The 15,870-nt window shown below is 39.4% G+C and overlaps 1 protein-coding gene across 1 annotated transcript in view; it reads right to left on the bottom strand.

Annotated features, from left to right (window-relative positions):
* Positions 1 to 15,870, bottom strand: part of fbxl16 (F-box and leucine-rich repeat protein 16) — a 29,182-nt gene that overhangs the window by 4,820 nt on the left and 8,492 nt on the right. Inside the window, exons 2-6 of the mRNA XM_018698392.1 lie at positions 14,280 to 14,994; positions 9,816 to 10,058; positions 9,094 to 9,359; positions 2,507 to 2,591; positions 1,865 to 1,928 (exon numbers count right to left, since the gene is read on the bottom strand). Of these exons, the coding sequence (XP_018553908.1) occupies positions 1,865 to 1,928; positions 2,507 to 2,591; positions 9,094 to 9,359; positions 9,816 to 10,058; positions 14,280 to 14,987 (1,366 nt within the window). The 5' untranslated portion in view covers positions 14,988 to 14,994. The remainder of the gene's footprint in view (positions 1 to 1,864; positions 1,929 to 2,506; positions 2,592 to 9,093; positions 9,360 to 9,815; positions 10,059 to 14,279; positions 14,995 to 15,870) is intronic.

Below are 15,870 nucleotides of genomic sequence, written 5' to 3'. Positions count from 1 at the left end.
GGAAGGGGGGTTAGCAAGAGGGACAACACTCAGCTGTGGGATGGGTAACAGGTAAGAAAGGAGCTGTATCCAGTCAAAAGGTCACAAAGTGTAACTGTTGTAACTAACATTTTTCTCACCATCAATTAGTCTGCTAATTACTTTCCAATTATTTCTTGATTATTTTTTGTTCTAAGAGAAAAAAAAAACATCACAAATTTCTATTTTCTCTCTACTGGCAAATATAAAATAATGGCTTTCCTGTTTGTTAGGTTTCCAATTAAATGGCTTAGAGCAGACATGTCAAACTCAAGGCCAAGTCAGGCCACCTCATTTTATGTGACCGATGAGAGCTTTCAAAGACTGTGATTATTGTAAAATACAATGATATACTGCTTTACAGAAGGACAGTGAATGTATCTCGATTTTGTTACCTGTGCAATAAGAACTTCTAGTCAATAGATGGCAGTGTCTCAATACCAGCCACATCCTACAGCAGTTTTTTAGTCAGTGATGGAGTTGGGTTAAAAAAGTAAATAGTCCAAAAAAAATGCCCAAGAAAAATGCAGTGGAAAGGTAATTTCATGAGAGATGGGAAAGTTTGTGCCTAATGGAGACAAGCCAGCATGTCTTCTTTGCTTCGAGGCAGCAGCAATGGCCAAGGAATACAACTTATGTCAACACTTAGACACCAAGCATGGAGCTAAGTATGCTAACCCTAGCCAAGAAAAGCAACAGAAGCTCCTAGAATTAAAAAGCAGCCTGCATTCTCAGCAGAATATGTTAGCAAAAATTACAGCAAAAAATGATGCAGCGGTGAAAGTCTGCTTTATTGTGGCTGAAGAAATCACCCGAGCTTCAAAGTGTTTTTCTGAGGGTGTATTTTTAAAGCAGTGTATGCTCAAGGTATGTGACCGGAGAAGGGTCTGTCAAGAAACACTATCAAGAGTCTGGGAACTAGCGGAAAATCTGACAACAAGAGCAAAAGCAAATTCCACACACCCCTGATAACTTACCTTTCAATGCTATTTATTAATTATTACTAAAACTAATAATAATTGATTGCAGAGGCAATTATGCAATGTGTATGTATGTAATATGAGTAGATACATTTATACAGTCTTACAGTTACAACTGGCCCTTTGAGGTCTGTTTTGAAAAAGCTTGTCCTGAGTGTAGGTGGTGTAGGCCATGGGGTCATTAACATCAAAGGGTTCATTTGCCACATTCCATCATAATGTGATTTTTAGATGATGAGATGTCTTGAACGAGGGTTTTGTCGTGACCAGATGTGGTCATCTTGGCCCTGTACTTCTAAAACAGTGGAGCAGGCACTAGATGGCACTGCAGGGCTCCAGAACAGACATGAGGTGTATACTGAACATATGATCCACTTAAATTCAACTGAACTATATGAAGAGCAAATTTATTCAATGTTACAAGAACTTTTCTGATTAATGACCACTTATTGATTTCATTCATAGAAACCTAGTTCACTCTAGATGTTTGCATGCTGCCAAATTACTGTACAATTGTATTTTTGTTGTCCTTGTCCTTGATAGCTTGGCATGAGCAGTGTGAATACATTGAATGAGAATGATGAGCTGAGCAGATGAAGTGTAAGTCACTTTGTCTGCTCAGCTCATCATTTGTCATTTACTGACAAAAACAACAAACATGCACACACTACTGCGTGAACCTTGGAGTTTAGTTTTTCTGCACCATTACACACACATATATATTCTTCCTTATTCTTACTTTCTGTTGATTGCTTATTATCTAATGCAACAACTAAGAACAGTCAATGTTATGCATGTGTCTGACTGTGGAGAAAATACAGACAGGTCAGGTCTTTCTGTGGAGAAGACGGAGTGAAAAATCAAACCTGCAAGGGACAGTAGACGAAGACTTCTCATTCCAAACAAATGCTGCAGTCCAAAATCTTGTACCTGCAATCACACACACACACACACACACACACACACACACACACACACACACACACACACACAAAAGCATTCCAACTGAAGATTACTATATCAGAAACTTTAATTATTGTCACTATGACTTAAGTTGTCCATTTAACAAATACGGTTGGTGTGAGAGTGCTGCAGTCTCATAGTGAACAATGTGAGATAATGCAGTTCAGACTTTTCTGTGCTTAAACTACATTACCACTAAACAATCCTAGATGTTGATTGTGTTAACAGGACATACACAATTTACTAGAGTGTAATAAATTCATTTAAAAAATGAAGAGTTCTCACTAACACTAACCCCCAGAGGCTGCAATATTTATTGCAGTTAATAATATGGAGGCTAAATTTCCTTTTCTTAGAGTCATACTACAAGTTAGAGTAAAAATATTCAGGTTGGCTGTAATGGAAGTCACGAGGTCATGACAGGCTCATGATCCTGTCAGTCAGATGAACGTGTTCAGCTAGCTTCACAGCAGTCTGTGCTTGTTGGATATTTGAATTTCCTGCTTACCTAAAATACATCAGTGTGTGTCTGTGTTTTGTGTTACCTGACAGCACCAGCGCAAATAGAGGCTCCTTAATGATGACATGGTGGACAAGTAGCCTAAACCAGTGTCTGTGATCCGCACACACCTAAAAACAGATGCAATACACATTACTACACATTTGTATACCAAGACCTTATTGACTGGTGGAGTTAGGAACATTGGTGGAAACCAAGCATCACACATACTTTAACAGACTGAGGCTACATTGGACACAGTCTCATCAAAACCTGACAGTAGGACATTGGAAAAACATTGTCTGGTTTGATAAATCAAAAAATCTGCTGCTACGAGAAGATGGTAGGATCACAATATGGCGCAAACAATGTGTGTTAATAGTGAAATGGTGTGGAAAATATTTTCTTCTCACACATTAAACCACTTGATACCATCTGAGCGTGTTTTAAATGCGACAGCCAGGGGCCTGTACCATGAAGATTAGTGGGGTGGGTGTCCAGCTCTTTGAGCTTAACTCAAGTTTTCCTGTATCATGAATCTGGCTCACCTCTAACTGCAATAGATCACCATGATAACCTATGCTGCATGGATCACCTGCTCCAGAGGATTAGATTAAAACCTGCCAACAGCTTGATCACCGACCAAAAAGCTCACTGGAAAAACGAGAAAAAACGAAAAAGTTATCACTGCTACAGGATCCTGATAGGCATAGAATCATTTTGCTGACATGTCATTCTGGTTTAAAACAGAGCTTCTGACAAATACAGAGAAAGTTTACTACATCAAATACAATCATAATGAAGGATTAAAGCTGCATTTTAACTGATTTCTGACCGTGCTGATGCTTATACACTGTTTATACCATATGCTGAGAGGAGAGGAAGTTACTTTTAACCTTTCTATGTGCACTACATCTTCACAATAGCTTGTTCTGACAAAAAACAGAAGCAGAATTTCTGCCTTGCAGTAGTATGCCCCTGTCAACCAGTCCAAGTGAATGTCTGTGTCAAATTTCAAGAAATTCCATCAAAGTGTTAAGATGTAATGTGTCTGTCCACAGTTGTTGTCAGTGCAGAGGCATAAAAATACTCATTCTATTCAAAAGTCTGTATATCTCAGTAAAGTGTTGTTCCACCATGAGCCTCTAGAAGAGAAAAAATCTGCCACAGGTGTTCGACTGGGCTGAGATCTGGTGACTGTGAGGGCCACAGCTTATCATTGAACTCATCTCTCACACTCATCAAACCATTCAGAGAGTTTCCTGCTCTATAGGTGGAGAACTGTCACCACTCATTTTTCAAGTTTGCCCTTTAATTTGTCACTTGTCTGTACATAGTAATTCAGAGTAATTTATAGCCTTACTTTTAGCTTACTTTTAATATTTGAACTTACTCTCTTAAACTGTACACATTTCACCTCAGTGCTGTTGCATTAATGAAATTTTCCCATCAGTATCATCACTTCATCTCATGTCATGGTTCTGATGATGTTACTTGCAACTCTTCCTCCTCTTACCATGAACTGGGCCAGGTGGAAACCAGCTTCATGACACCACTTATCCCAGGTCCTGTTCTACGAAGCAGGATTTGAGGTTATCTGGTTTTCAGGGTTCAGGCTAATCACCATAGTAACTGATGCTGAACAGCTAACCTGCTCCAGGCCAGGCTAACTTCAGAGGATCAGATCAAAACCTGTCAACAGCCTGACTACTGACCAATCAGATCACTGGAAAACTAGCATCATCATTCCTACAGGATCCCGACAGGGTCAAAACATTTTCCAATAAATTGACAAATATTAAAGACTGGTGGAATCGTTTTGCTGTTCTATATGTCTTTCCAGATGTCCACAACAGAGCTACTAAGTTTATCACACTAAATGATCACATTCTTACTATTATATCTTTGGTCTACAAACTGTTGAATATTTGTGACAATTATAAATGAACATATCACTCAGACTGACCTCATCACACATTAATTCTCCCCTCTCTGCTTTGGCAGCAGAAACAGTCTGACATTATTGTCACTGTTTATCTGCATCACATATTCACAATAAGTCAGAATAAATCAGATAAAAGAGCAAAAACGCTCACTCAGTAAGTACTCATTTACAATAAATCTTCAGCCTGTTTGATCATTGAGAATTATTTCTAGCGTTTCTATTCTAGTCATGTTCATATTGTTTACATTTAACCTTGTTAAATGTCATTTTTGGACGTTGCTAGAACCAAATTAACCTGCAGATATCAGCGTTTCTTCTCATATCAAATTGAGTACTTTATTTATGTTTCTGATAACGTTGCGGTATTCAACAGCTGCGCCTCTGTCACACAAACACGCTCATGGCTAGATCAGGAAATCTTGAGTTGACTTAACGAGTTGATAACCAGCGTCGTATGACCGCTCAGTGAGACTGTGGTTGTTAGGTTTAGTGGAGCCAGAGAACAAAAAGATAAGGTAAGTAAACTCAGGATTTCCTGATCCAGCCAATGAGCACGTTCGTGTAAAAGAGGAGAGAGGTAATTCATGTTTGAAGTTAGACTCAAGACTGAATTTAGAATTACAGTAAATATTTGACAGAAGAAGAATCTTTGTTCAATTAAAATGACACTCTGTATTTATTTAGTCTGATAAACTCTGTTTTAAAACCAGAGTGGACACATAGAAAGACTGGAACAGCCAAACTATGGCACATCTTTTTTGTGCACATTATCAAACACCCCACCTGCCACCTCAAGCAGCTTTTTCTTGTGTGGAACCATTTCACCACTGCCACAGCTCCACTGGGGAAACTTTTCACAGCTCACTCTATGAGCTGCCCTACAGTGCATTGCATTATGGGAGAAAGTAGGGTATGTGTTATGAACACTACTGTTCATGCTGTATGGTGGAATGTTTGAGGTCACTGTATATACACTTAAACAACAAATGAAACAAATAAAATGGCAGCATGTAAGCATTGTGCACTGTGTAGTAAATAGGGAGTGATTTTGGGCCCTGCTCCCCCACCCACTCTGCATTTCTTCAACTTACTCATTGCTGTAGTCCGAAGGGAGATCAAACACATGCTGTGTCTGAGTTTTAGTGATGCTGGAGAACACTGAGGGAACTTTCTCTTTCTGGTTTTAACTGTTTCATGAATGGATTTATTTTAGTGAGGGGTGGATTGATCATGCACGGCAAAAAGAACTCACAGCACAGTTAGTTTTCCACAGAACTATGAGACAGCCTGATATTCCTCCCTCTGATTATTCAAACTGATACACCCAAAAGATGTATGACTGTTTTCCCTCAAAACAGTCCTCTCTTATTTCCCATGGAGAGGTTTGTAAACAATGTTGATAAAATCATTATTATTAATAATTATAATTGCAGTGGTAGTAAATAAATAAAATGCTACTATTTCACAAACCAGTGGGGTATCATTTTAAAGAGGACACATTTTGGCCAAAAGCTAATCTTTGCACAGCACCATACCATGCAGAAAAGACTCAACAATATACTAATTTCTATGCCACCCAAATGGCCTCAGCCTGGTCACCCCTGTCAAAACAGAGTACACTACACTCCACAGCAAATGTACAGAATGGGATTCACAGACAACAGCATTTTTCACACAGAGCACACTGAACACCACAGATGACCACTCTCTTAGCAAACATTACACTTAAACTCTCCTCTACTCTGGCTCACACCTCTATAGTCTGCCCATCTTCTTTAGAGGCATCTTAATAAAACCAGCACTCAGCCATAAACAGTCAATTTTGATTGTCTTAACACTCACTAAGAAAACCATTCTGAAGAATAGACACAACCTCTGTGCCTCGATGGCTTCGTCTACTATCTCTGCTTATTAGAATAGAAAGACTAAAGGCAATAACACAAATGCAAGCTGACTTCTTTAATCATCATTAAGCCTCATCTTTCAGTTCTATATACCTACAGGTGAAAAACATATATTAGCCTACAAACATATACAGGCCTCTGGCTCTGTCCACACACTGACTACTGACTGTCTGTCCTCCAGGTGACTGCTGGTCCCCTTAAAGCTGACCAACATCTGTTTTTACTTCTCCCTGTAGGAGAATCCTCCACTTCACACACCTTCTCTTGTCTGTTGACAATATCATTGAAACAATGATTACATATTATTATTCATGGTAATATTATCATCATCATTATTGTTATATTATGTCTTTACCTGGTGTTTTCTTCTGTTTCTTTTTTTTTTCCTTCTCTTACACCTTGTGCTCAGCCAGGCACTCATACACATACATCACACATCTGTACACCTTATCTGTGTGCTTTCATCTGCTCATTCTTTTACCTACATATCCTCTCTATACTTACTTCTACTATTTACCCAGTTTTTTCTGTCCTCATTTATTGTTCTACCATTCTAATTGTTCTTTTTTTCTTTTTTTTTTTAAATCATTTATTTTCCTCCAGACTCATTCTCTCCCCCTCCCAGTCATGGTTAACAAACTTTCTGGAGACTACATTAATGTGATGAGGGAGCACCTTCTGCTGGAGGCTGTGGGAGGCTGTGGTCCCAGCCCGAGCAGATTACTCATATACTGTAACTGTGTGACTGGAAGGCCCAACCCAGCTGACCTACACCAGAGCAATAGTGCCCCCACGGTACCATGGATAGTACTCAATTTTAGTGTTTGCCTGTTTAGGGGGACATATTTGGGGTTATCAGGATTACACACACACACACACACACACACACACACATATATATATATATATATATATACATACACATATAAATAACACCAGCCAGGTCACTTATTATATAGCAAGAAAAAGAAATAATTAACTTATTCCATAAACTAAAGTTCACAACCAGTTGGATTGTGATTCTTAGTTTGATATGACCGGCTTCATATGGTGGTGTAACAGTTTAAATCATATCAGATTGGCTGTCAGCCCCTCTGGAGCATCATTTAAAGAGAAAAAATGGTGAAAATGTTTCTTGAGGCTACAGCTATGGGTCTGAGTTGCTTCATTTTCATATTGACTGGAATAGTGTGCAAATCTGTCAGTCATGTATAAAACATGATTCTAAATATTGGTGAATGTTCTGTGTGTTGACCCACCCATCCACCAAACCTCCTCCTAACATGGACTTTGTCATTTGTTATACTGTCACCTGACAATAAAACCTTACTGTGGGTTGTCATAAACTGCTGCACAGGAAGACTGTCACTGTAATTGTCATTATCAGTGTCATTATCCAGGTCATTATGACAACCACCCTACAAGCAATTTCAATTTCAATAAATGTTTGCTGTTGTAACTACTGTTTAAAAACAACAATATGTGGATATTAGGGCTGCACGATATTAGAAAAACATGTGATATCACTGTTGAATATTGCAATAACAAATGTCCGGTGGAAAATCTGCCAAATTAATAGTCTGTTGTGTGACATATAAAATATGTTGACAACTGAAAGGATAACTTATTTTGGTAACTTTGATGTGGACAAGTGCATCGTACAGCAGCTCTTGATGGTGTCTGGGTTCACTGTTGATCAATTCTGCACTGATTCCAAAGACGTTTGTCCTTATCAGTCATTTACACCCAAAAACATGAACCAAGTTAAAAAATAACAGAGTTATCCCTTTTTACACTTAATATGTAATATAACCTCCACTGTTTCACTCAGTGTTTGGGGGAATTCAGTCGTCCTGACTATTTTATATAAATTACATTTGTTGGATCATAACGTTTGTGCTTTATTGTTGTTTAAATGTAGGCTGTTATATGGCTGTTTCATGGCTGTTTAAAACATATATCCGGTAGTTGTTCTTTATAGCCAGAATTCCTGAATATGAATGGACATACTGACCATCAGAAAAAAGCCAAGTATAATCTCTGCTCACTACATAGCTCTCCATGTGCTTCTACTTCAGTTTATAGCATCTACACAGGGGGCAGGCATCTAGGGCAGAGTGGCTCCATCTGATTGGCAAAATATATTGACAAGTAGAGCGTGAATGTAAAGTACATGGAAATATACTATTTATCGCAGTTGAAGCACTCTTGATATCGCGATAATGATACATTTTTGATATATTGTGCAGCCCTAGTGGATATACATTCTTCAGTCCTCTCTGTCCCTGCATTTCCACCCTGCAGCGTCGCTGCCAAAGAAGGCAACACAATTGAGGAACAAGTCCACTGTTTTAAACTGAGCTCAGCAGAAATACCATCTTCACTTCCCATGTGTGGCACTACAGTGTATTATAATGACAAGACTGCAGTGACTGTGGTAGTACAGTACTGTACACTTAGCATGAGTTAGTCACTCGAGGATACGAGGAGCTGTGCAAGCCATAATTCTGTGCTGGTCACACACACTCCCTCTGTTTTATGTTTTCACTCACATATACCAGCACATACACTCAGTGGCCCCATTATTAGGTCCACCTCTCCAATTGAATGCAGTCCAATACAACAGCTCTACAACATGTGCAGTAATTATTTTGAAGACAACTTTTATAATAACAAATTTTTCATGTTTGAATCATTGCTGACCTAAGTGCAGTTTTAGGCTTCTCTATCCACCTCTGTCGGTCCATCTGCTATTCACAAGAATGAAAACACTAACACACTGACCTGTCCAGCACCAGTTCCTCCAATTTATGCAGGTCACAGGCGATGTATTCCAGGGCCATGTCAGTGATCCGAGGGCACCAGGATAAGTCCAGGCTGCGGAGCTTACGCAGGTTCTCAGCGACCAACTCCACACCATCGTCAGTGATCTTGGAGCAGCCGGAGAGGCTCAGGGCAGTAAGGTTGGGAAGGCTGTGCACCATGTTGACCACACCATGATTGGTGATCTCCCAGCAGGAGTGAAGTCGCAGAGTGTGGGTGGTGTAGCCCTGAGAGTGGAAGGTAATTTAAGTTTATTTGATTATGTGAGTGGATAAAAGGAAATTGATAACACCTGGATCAGCTTCTCTATTAACAAGGATTAGCCCATCACAGGCTGTTAGGTGTAATTTTCTATATGTGCAAATAACAATACAAAAGTCTCTGTAAACCAGTCACCTCAAAAAAAAAAAAAAAAATCCATTCAGAACTTTTCCTTTTTCAAAAGCAGACACCTTCCATCCTCATTAACTCAGCTGCTGACAAGTTTGAATAATTTTCCTACACATTGCTCTTTCTGCTCTCTCTGTCAATTTTATTTAATCTTATTTCACCCTTGAATCAGACCAGCTAAACATCACCAGATGGTCTCACATTAGCATTACGATTAGGATACATATCATAAACATATATTGTGTTAGGGTGTGTAAACGTAGAAGCTGGTTTCTCTTGTTTTGGCATCCTACCTGTTTGGCTGTGAAGTAGGCCATGGCCGTGTCAGTGACGTGGTAGGCCTGCAGGCTCAACTCTGATAGGTTGGGCAGGAGCTGTGAGATAGCAGCGATGGCATCATCCGCCACATTGATGCAGTCACTGACACTGAGGGAAGTTAGCCGGGCATTCAGACTGGACCACAGGCCAGCCTCTGTGAAGTCGTTACAGCCTGACAGTTCAAGATGCATCAGGCCTTGCATCTGCTCCAACATGACCTGCAACATAAAGCCCACCAGTCTGAATCATTGATGTAACTGTTGAAGTGTGGTTACAGAGATATAAAGAGGAGTTAGTACCTGACTATTCAGGAAAGAGGCAGAATTCTGGGTTTAAAGAAAAAGATTCAATGACCTAAATCAAAGGAATACGATATTAACTCTTGCACAGTATCATTCTTCAACTACCATCTCTTGTAAAGATGTTTGGTCAGACTCAGAAACTCAGCTTAAAGTTAGTGTCCACAGTTGTATATTGTTATAATCAGCATGAGCTGCTGTACTCACAAGAACTTTTTTCCACACACTGTTTAATTATATGTCTAATGTGGGTGTGTCTAAAGGTGGGTGTGTACTGGTCCATCTCTCCATCAGGTACTTAGTGTAGCAGCAAAGTCTAACCAAACTTCATGCACTGTAGCAACAAGCTGAGATGGTTTTATTTTAAAATGAGTCCTGTACAGGCCAGTAATGGTTATTATCTTATATACTGACTGATGAGGACTCTGTAACACTGGTATAGTCAATGAATGAAAATGACAGCTGTTGTGGGCCAGTGCTCGGAGCACTATCAGTACCACAATGAATGTACTTAAAACATTAAATGCTGAGTGGTCTTGTATTTCTAGACAGCTAAGCCGTTCATCTTAGAATCCCTGTCCAGACTTGAGAAGACATTACTTTTTCCTGATCCACTTCATGCTGCCATCATTTCCTTTTAAAGACAGTTGCCTAAGAGTAACAGTTTTAGTTTTATTGTGTTCATGGTTTATTCCAAAACAGCTTAACAGATTTTCACCAGATGCAAACTGAAATATTCACTTTGAAATGCAGGGTATCTGTTAACAGCTTTGTTTACCCAGTCAGTCTTAGTTTCTGGTGAAATATTGATGTAATATTAATGTACATCATAATATATCATTTTTTCATATTGTTTATTTAATATTCAACACATTGGATCTTTATGTCAGTATGACAATGCTACAACAAAGACATATGAATATCAACAATGTAGTCAAGTGCCTTGACATATAAATATCACACACTGGTTGTTAATGTATACCATTAATCATTTGTCATGTGATATTATGAAATAAATGTGTTACTTCAATAAACTTTATTATTGTGAAAAGGATGAAGAAATATTTCATAATTATAAGATGAGTTTTGATTATCTCACCTATTTCATTTATATTGAAACACTTTGTGTGTCCATACTCTCAGAGCATGGACACCTGATTTTAAATTGCTGTGCTGTAAAACTAAAAACCTACATATTCCTTCTCTTTCCCCTCTATTCCACTCCCTTTTCAGGTGCAATAAAATGGTAATGCACAAATCAGCACCCCACAACAGGAAACTCCATATATAGCTCCTGCAGCCAACAATTCCATCTTTCTCCATGGCAACCATCCACTCATCCCAGAATAGCAGCCTAGCCTAGCAGGTATGAAGAGCCATCTGAGAAACACTCTGCATGTATTATGCCTCTTTCGTTCCTAGCAATGGAATATGACAGCATAAAAACAGACATTATGAAAACAGATGTAAAGCTGATAGTGGCTGTTTCTCTGTCACTTAGTTTAGCTGCAGTTTAGAACAGGTCCAGCCAACCTGAAACTTGCAGGGGTTTAAATCACAACTGTAAGGTTAAACTAGACCCAACTGCTGTGTCAAAACAATCACAGGTTCAGCTGAGCAGCAGCTCAACTACCACTGTCTGAGCCCAAACACAGAGAATCACATTATCATATAGCAAACTGGGGAGAAGCGTGTATGATGGCTTACCAGCATGCACTGGTTCAATTATTACTGTTATCGTCATTTTATCTGTGATGCTGTGTTACTGGTGTTACTGTGATACATCAGTGAATGAGTCACTTTGAGTGAATACGATGACACCGCCAGTGTTGTGAGCAAGATCATTTCAATTCTCTTGATGTGAGCAAACTGATGACTTGATGCAGCACTGATAATGAAACCACCAATTAATCACGTCAAGTGAGAAATCTGTTTTAATCTGAAAAGCTCATCTTGACAGAACATGTCTGCTGGTCCTTGTGACAGTTGACTGATCTCTGTCACACTACTTAGTAATATTGTTGATTATCCCTGTGTTTCCTCTTAGTTACCATGCCCTCTTTGCAGGCACTGGACTTGTGGCAGTGGACTAATTAACGACTGATTATTATATGTGTCAGTTACCCTGTTTCTGGCATCAAAAAAGAACTGAGGAAGACCACACCATTAACTGGAATTACACAATTATGTAAGTTTGACCGTTTTCTGTCCTTATACTGAGCCTAATGGTCTTAAACCTCAGTTAAATCAGGTCTGAGCAGGTTTAAGTTAAACTTTATAAGCACTGCCCTCTACAGGAGCTTAGGTGATTTCTACAGGACGTAGCAGTTGGTTCAGACTAAACCACAGGTGCAGTTTAAATCACAGGCTGCGGTTGAATAGTCCTTTTTGCTTAGGAAGGTTCCTAAATGAGTGAAATGACCCGCTAGTATCTCAATTGCAGCTATGATAAGAGCTGGTCAAAATGTTAAGGAAAGGAGCTTCAGTGCTTTCTATCTTATGTCTTTTAGCAGAGGATACACTGAACCTTCCTTTACAAAGGGAAAGGAGAGAATACCATCCCACGTGACACTTCTTACCCTTCTTTTGAAAATGGTCAAACTGTCCATAACAGGAAATTATATATTTCTTTCAAAATATAATTTACTCTTGACCCATCACACAATTCCTTTTTTCATCATTATTTTGATGGCTCAACTTTCTCAGCTTGTATATTCCTTTCGTGTTATTATTATTATGTTGGACAGGAAACCTTATTGAATTGTCACCTAAAGCACTGAGTTTGTCACTGTGCATCATTCCATGTGTTATAAATAAAGTTGGTTTAAAAAAGCCTAGTGTAGGTGCAGTTGGATTCTCAAAATACCGCAGTTCTCTTTTCCTAATTCCTAATCAATTCTCCTTCATATCTCTCCTTGACCTCATGGTGCTTTCCACCAAGGTCAAGGAAAAGTGGTTAGGAAAGGAGATGTTTTTGACTATTTGACCACAGCCACACTCTCTGATGACACAGTAGGGGTTAAAGTAATCGTGTGACTCTGACCAAAAAAACACCAATTTACACCTGTCCTAAACCTTAAACTATAACTGAGCTAAATACAAAGCAACAACCCTGTGGTGTCTTTAAATGCTCTGACACTGCTGTCTAACATGTTCTGTAAGTATTACACAAACAGGCTAATGTCCAAACATATTCACTCCTGTGCACACTCAGAACCAAAACCAAACTAAAACTAGTTTTTGCAGGTCTTCTGTGTGCCCTGAGAAATAACTTTAGCTTTCCTCGCACTAGTGATGGCACTGGAGTATCATAAATTATCAAAGAAAATCCAGTATTCAAATAATGACAGACTCATATAATTAATATAATTATCCAGTGACTAATGAATACCAGCAAAAAACACTGGGGAGGGATAAAATAAATAATATAATTATATATATATATATATATATATATATATATATATATATATATATATATATATATATATATATATATATATATTCATTCTCAATTTTCATTTTCTATCAATTCTATTAGTTCACACATCTGTAAATGGAATTCAACCCCTTCATGTGTATGTTTCAAATTAAAGGAGCAGAGGTTTGAGTGGCTGAACAGCTGTTGAGTAGCTTAACAATATAGACAGACAAAGGGCAAACAGGAAGCAAATGAAAATAATGAATGAATTAAAAGAGTATTTGTGTTAATGAGGGAAACTCAGAGTAGAAGAGTAGTCACTGTGACATTTGTCTGTTATACTGACTGGTGTTCTGGAATTAGACATTGCGCTGAAATTAATAAGACAATATATGAACATGGAACAGAGGAGCAGATGAGAAAGCAGGAAGAGTTCTTCCTGAAATAAGATCAAATATAATATAAAATAATGGGAATAATATTTGTGGGTCTGCAAATAACTATGAGATACTGGTGTCTGCTCACAAATACTGCTGACCAGAGCCACTGCCTTGTTGCTGACACTGCAATGGAGAGGTTGAATAGCTCTGAGTACAGCTAGGAATACTTTAATCTCCCAGGCACTTTAAACTACCCATTACTGTATATGAAACTCAGGATCATCTCAAAGATCAAGGAAAAGTTGACCAGTAAGCTTTTCCAAAGACATCCTGACTCACCTCCAAACCAGCATCTGTGATGGTGGACCTCTTGAGGCTGACTGAGCGGACACCCTTCTTGGACAGTGGGTAGTTGTCGATGAACTCACAAATGTCCAGGTCTGACACGCCCACTAGGCAGAAAGACTGGAAGCCACGCAGGGCAAAGGCTTGTAGACTGACAAACTCCTTCTCCCCATTGGGCAGCAAGGTATATAGCTCCTTGGCATGCAAGATGGGTGTTACACCCTCCCAGAACTTGGGCTGGTAGAGCACCTTGCGCCATGTCTTGCATACCTGTGCCAGCACACATTTTTCACCTGTGGTGAAGTACCAGAGCAGTCGGTTGAGCAGCTTCTCATCCAGGACGAGTTGGCGCTCCAGCAGCATGGGTTTGGGTAGAGTGAGAGGGGGAAGCTGGCGAAGGGTCGGCTTCAAGCCCACCAGAGGCTTTCCAGTCTCTAGGTCGGAAGTCATGAGAGAGGCTGCTGAGTGGGGCATGCCAGGGCCGTCCAGGTGGTGGTGGTGGTGGTAGGGCAGGGAGGAGGGTGGAGGGGGTAAGATGGAGGGAACCGAGGAGGACTGGCACAGGCGGTTCTTGGCAGCAGGTGTCCCCTTGGTGATACTCGCACTGCCCAGACCATTGGGCTGGCTGGGGGGCAACTTCACCATACCGTTGCGAGTCACACAGGGAGACTTCAGCTCGCTGGGGGTGGACATGTTCAACATTGGGAACCTGGTGAAAGAGGAAAGATGCATACTGTGCTGTTAAACACTGAAAACTGGTAAAGACTAATTTATTGAGGACTGTTGTGTGTTAAGACTTTAAACTGCTTTGGAACTATTAAGAGATTAATAATATATGAACAAACATTTAGCCATATTTATGGAGTGGGTGATCAAGGCATATGAGGATCATTCCTCAAACTCCAGTATGTTAGCATTCTGTACCTGGTATCTTTGGGATCTCTACTAAGATTTAAAAGAAAGCTAAATCATGGGGTTGTGACTACACTGAGTCATCTAACATGTAGATCAGGGTTTCCCATGGAAATTGATCAGAAGAGTTGGTAACAGTTGAACAGCCCAGCCCCCTGCTGAGTGTGCGTCCTGTTCACATCAAATATCCATCCATTGCAGTGTGGCTATAAATAGACGTATCTTTATAGAGTTGCTCATGTTAGATACAAGTGCAGCTGGTGAAAATCAGACTAAACTGACTTACTGAACACACAGAACATACAGTGGAGAAATGGATTATGCTATAGGACTGGTTTGAGGCGTTTCTACAGACGTTTAAATTTTTATTTTTTCCCAAAATCAGACACAGCTACTTATTTTCTCTATAAACTGATTTGTTAATTTGACAAAAATAAACTTACAAGCTTTATCTGGGAATTTCAACACATTTCACTGCGTTTGTTCTGTTGTCAGGGGCAAAGGTTACCATCTCCCACACACATGACCATCAGACAATTATACCAGCTCCATGACAACTGAGTAAACTCCATCCACTAATGTAGACTACAATATGCACTTGAAAGCTCTGGGGAAAACCTTGTGACAATTATATGTTATATGAAACTGCATATAAGTGATATGGGTTTTATCT

The sequence above is a fragment of the Lates calcarifer genome, linkage group LG11, assembly GCF_001640805.2.
Source record: "Lates calcarifer isolate ASB-BC8 linkage group LG11, TLL_Latcal_v3, whole genome shotgun sequence".
Classification (NCBI taxonomy): domain Eukaryota; kingdom Metazoa; phylum Chordata; class Actinopteri; family Centropomidae; genus Lates; species Lates calcarifer.
The sequence above is the reverse complement of the archived record's forward strand: the minus strand, read 5'-3'. Positions and strand labels throughout refer to the sequence as shown.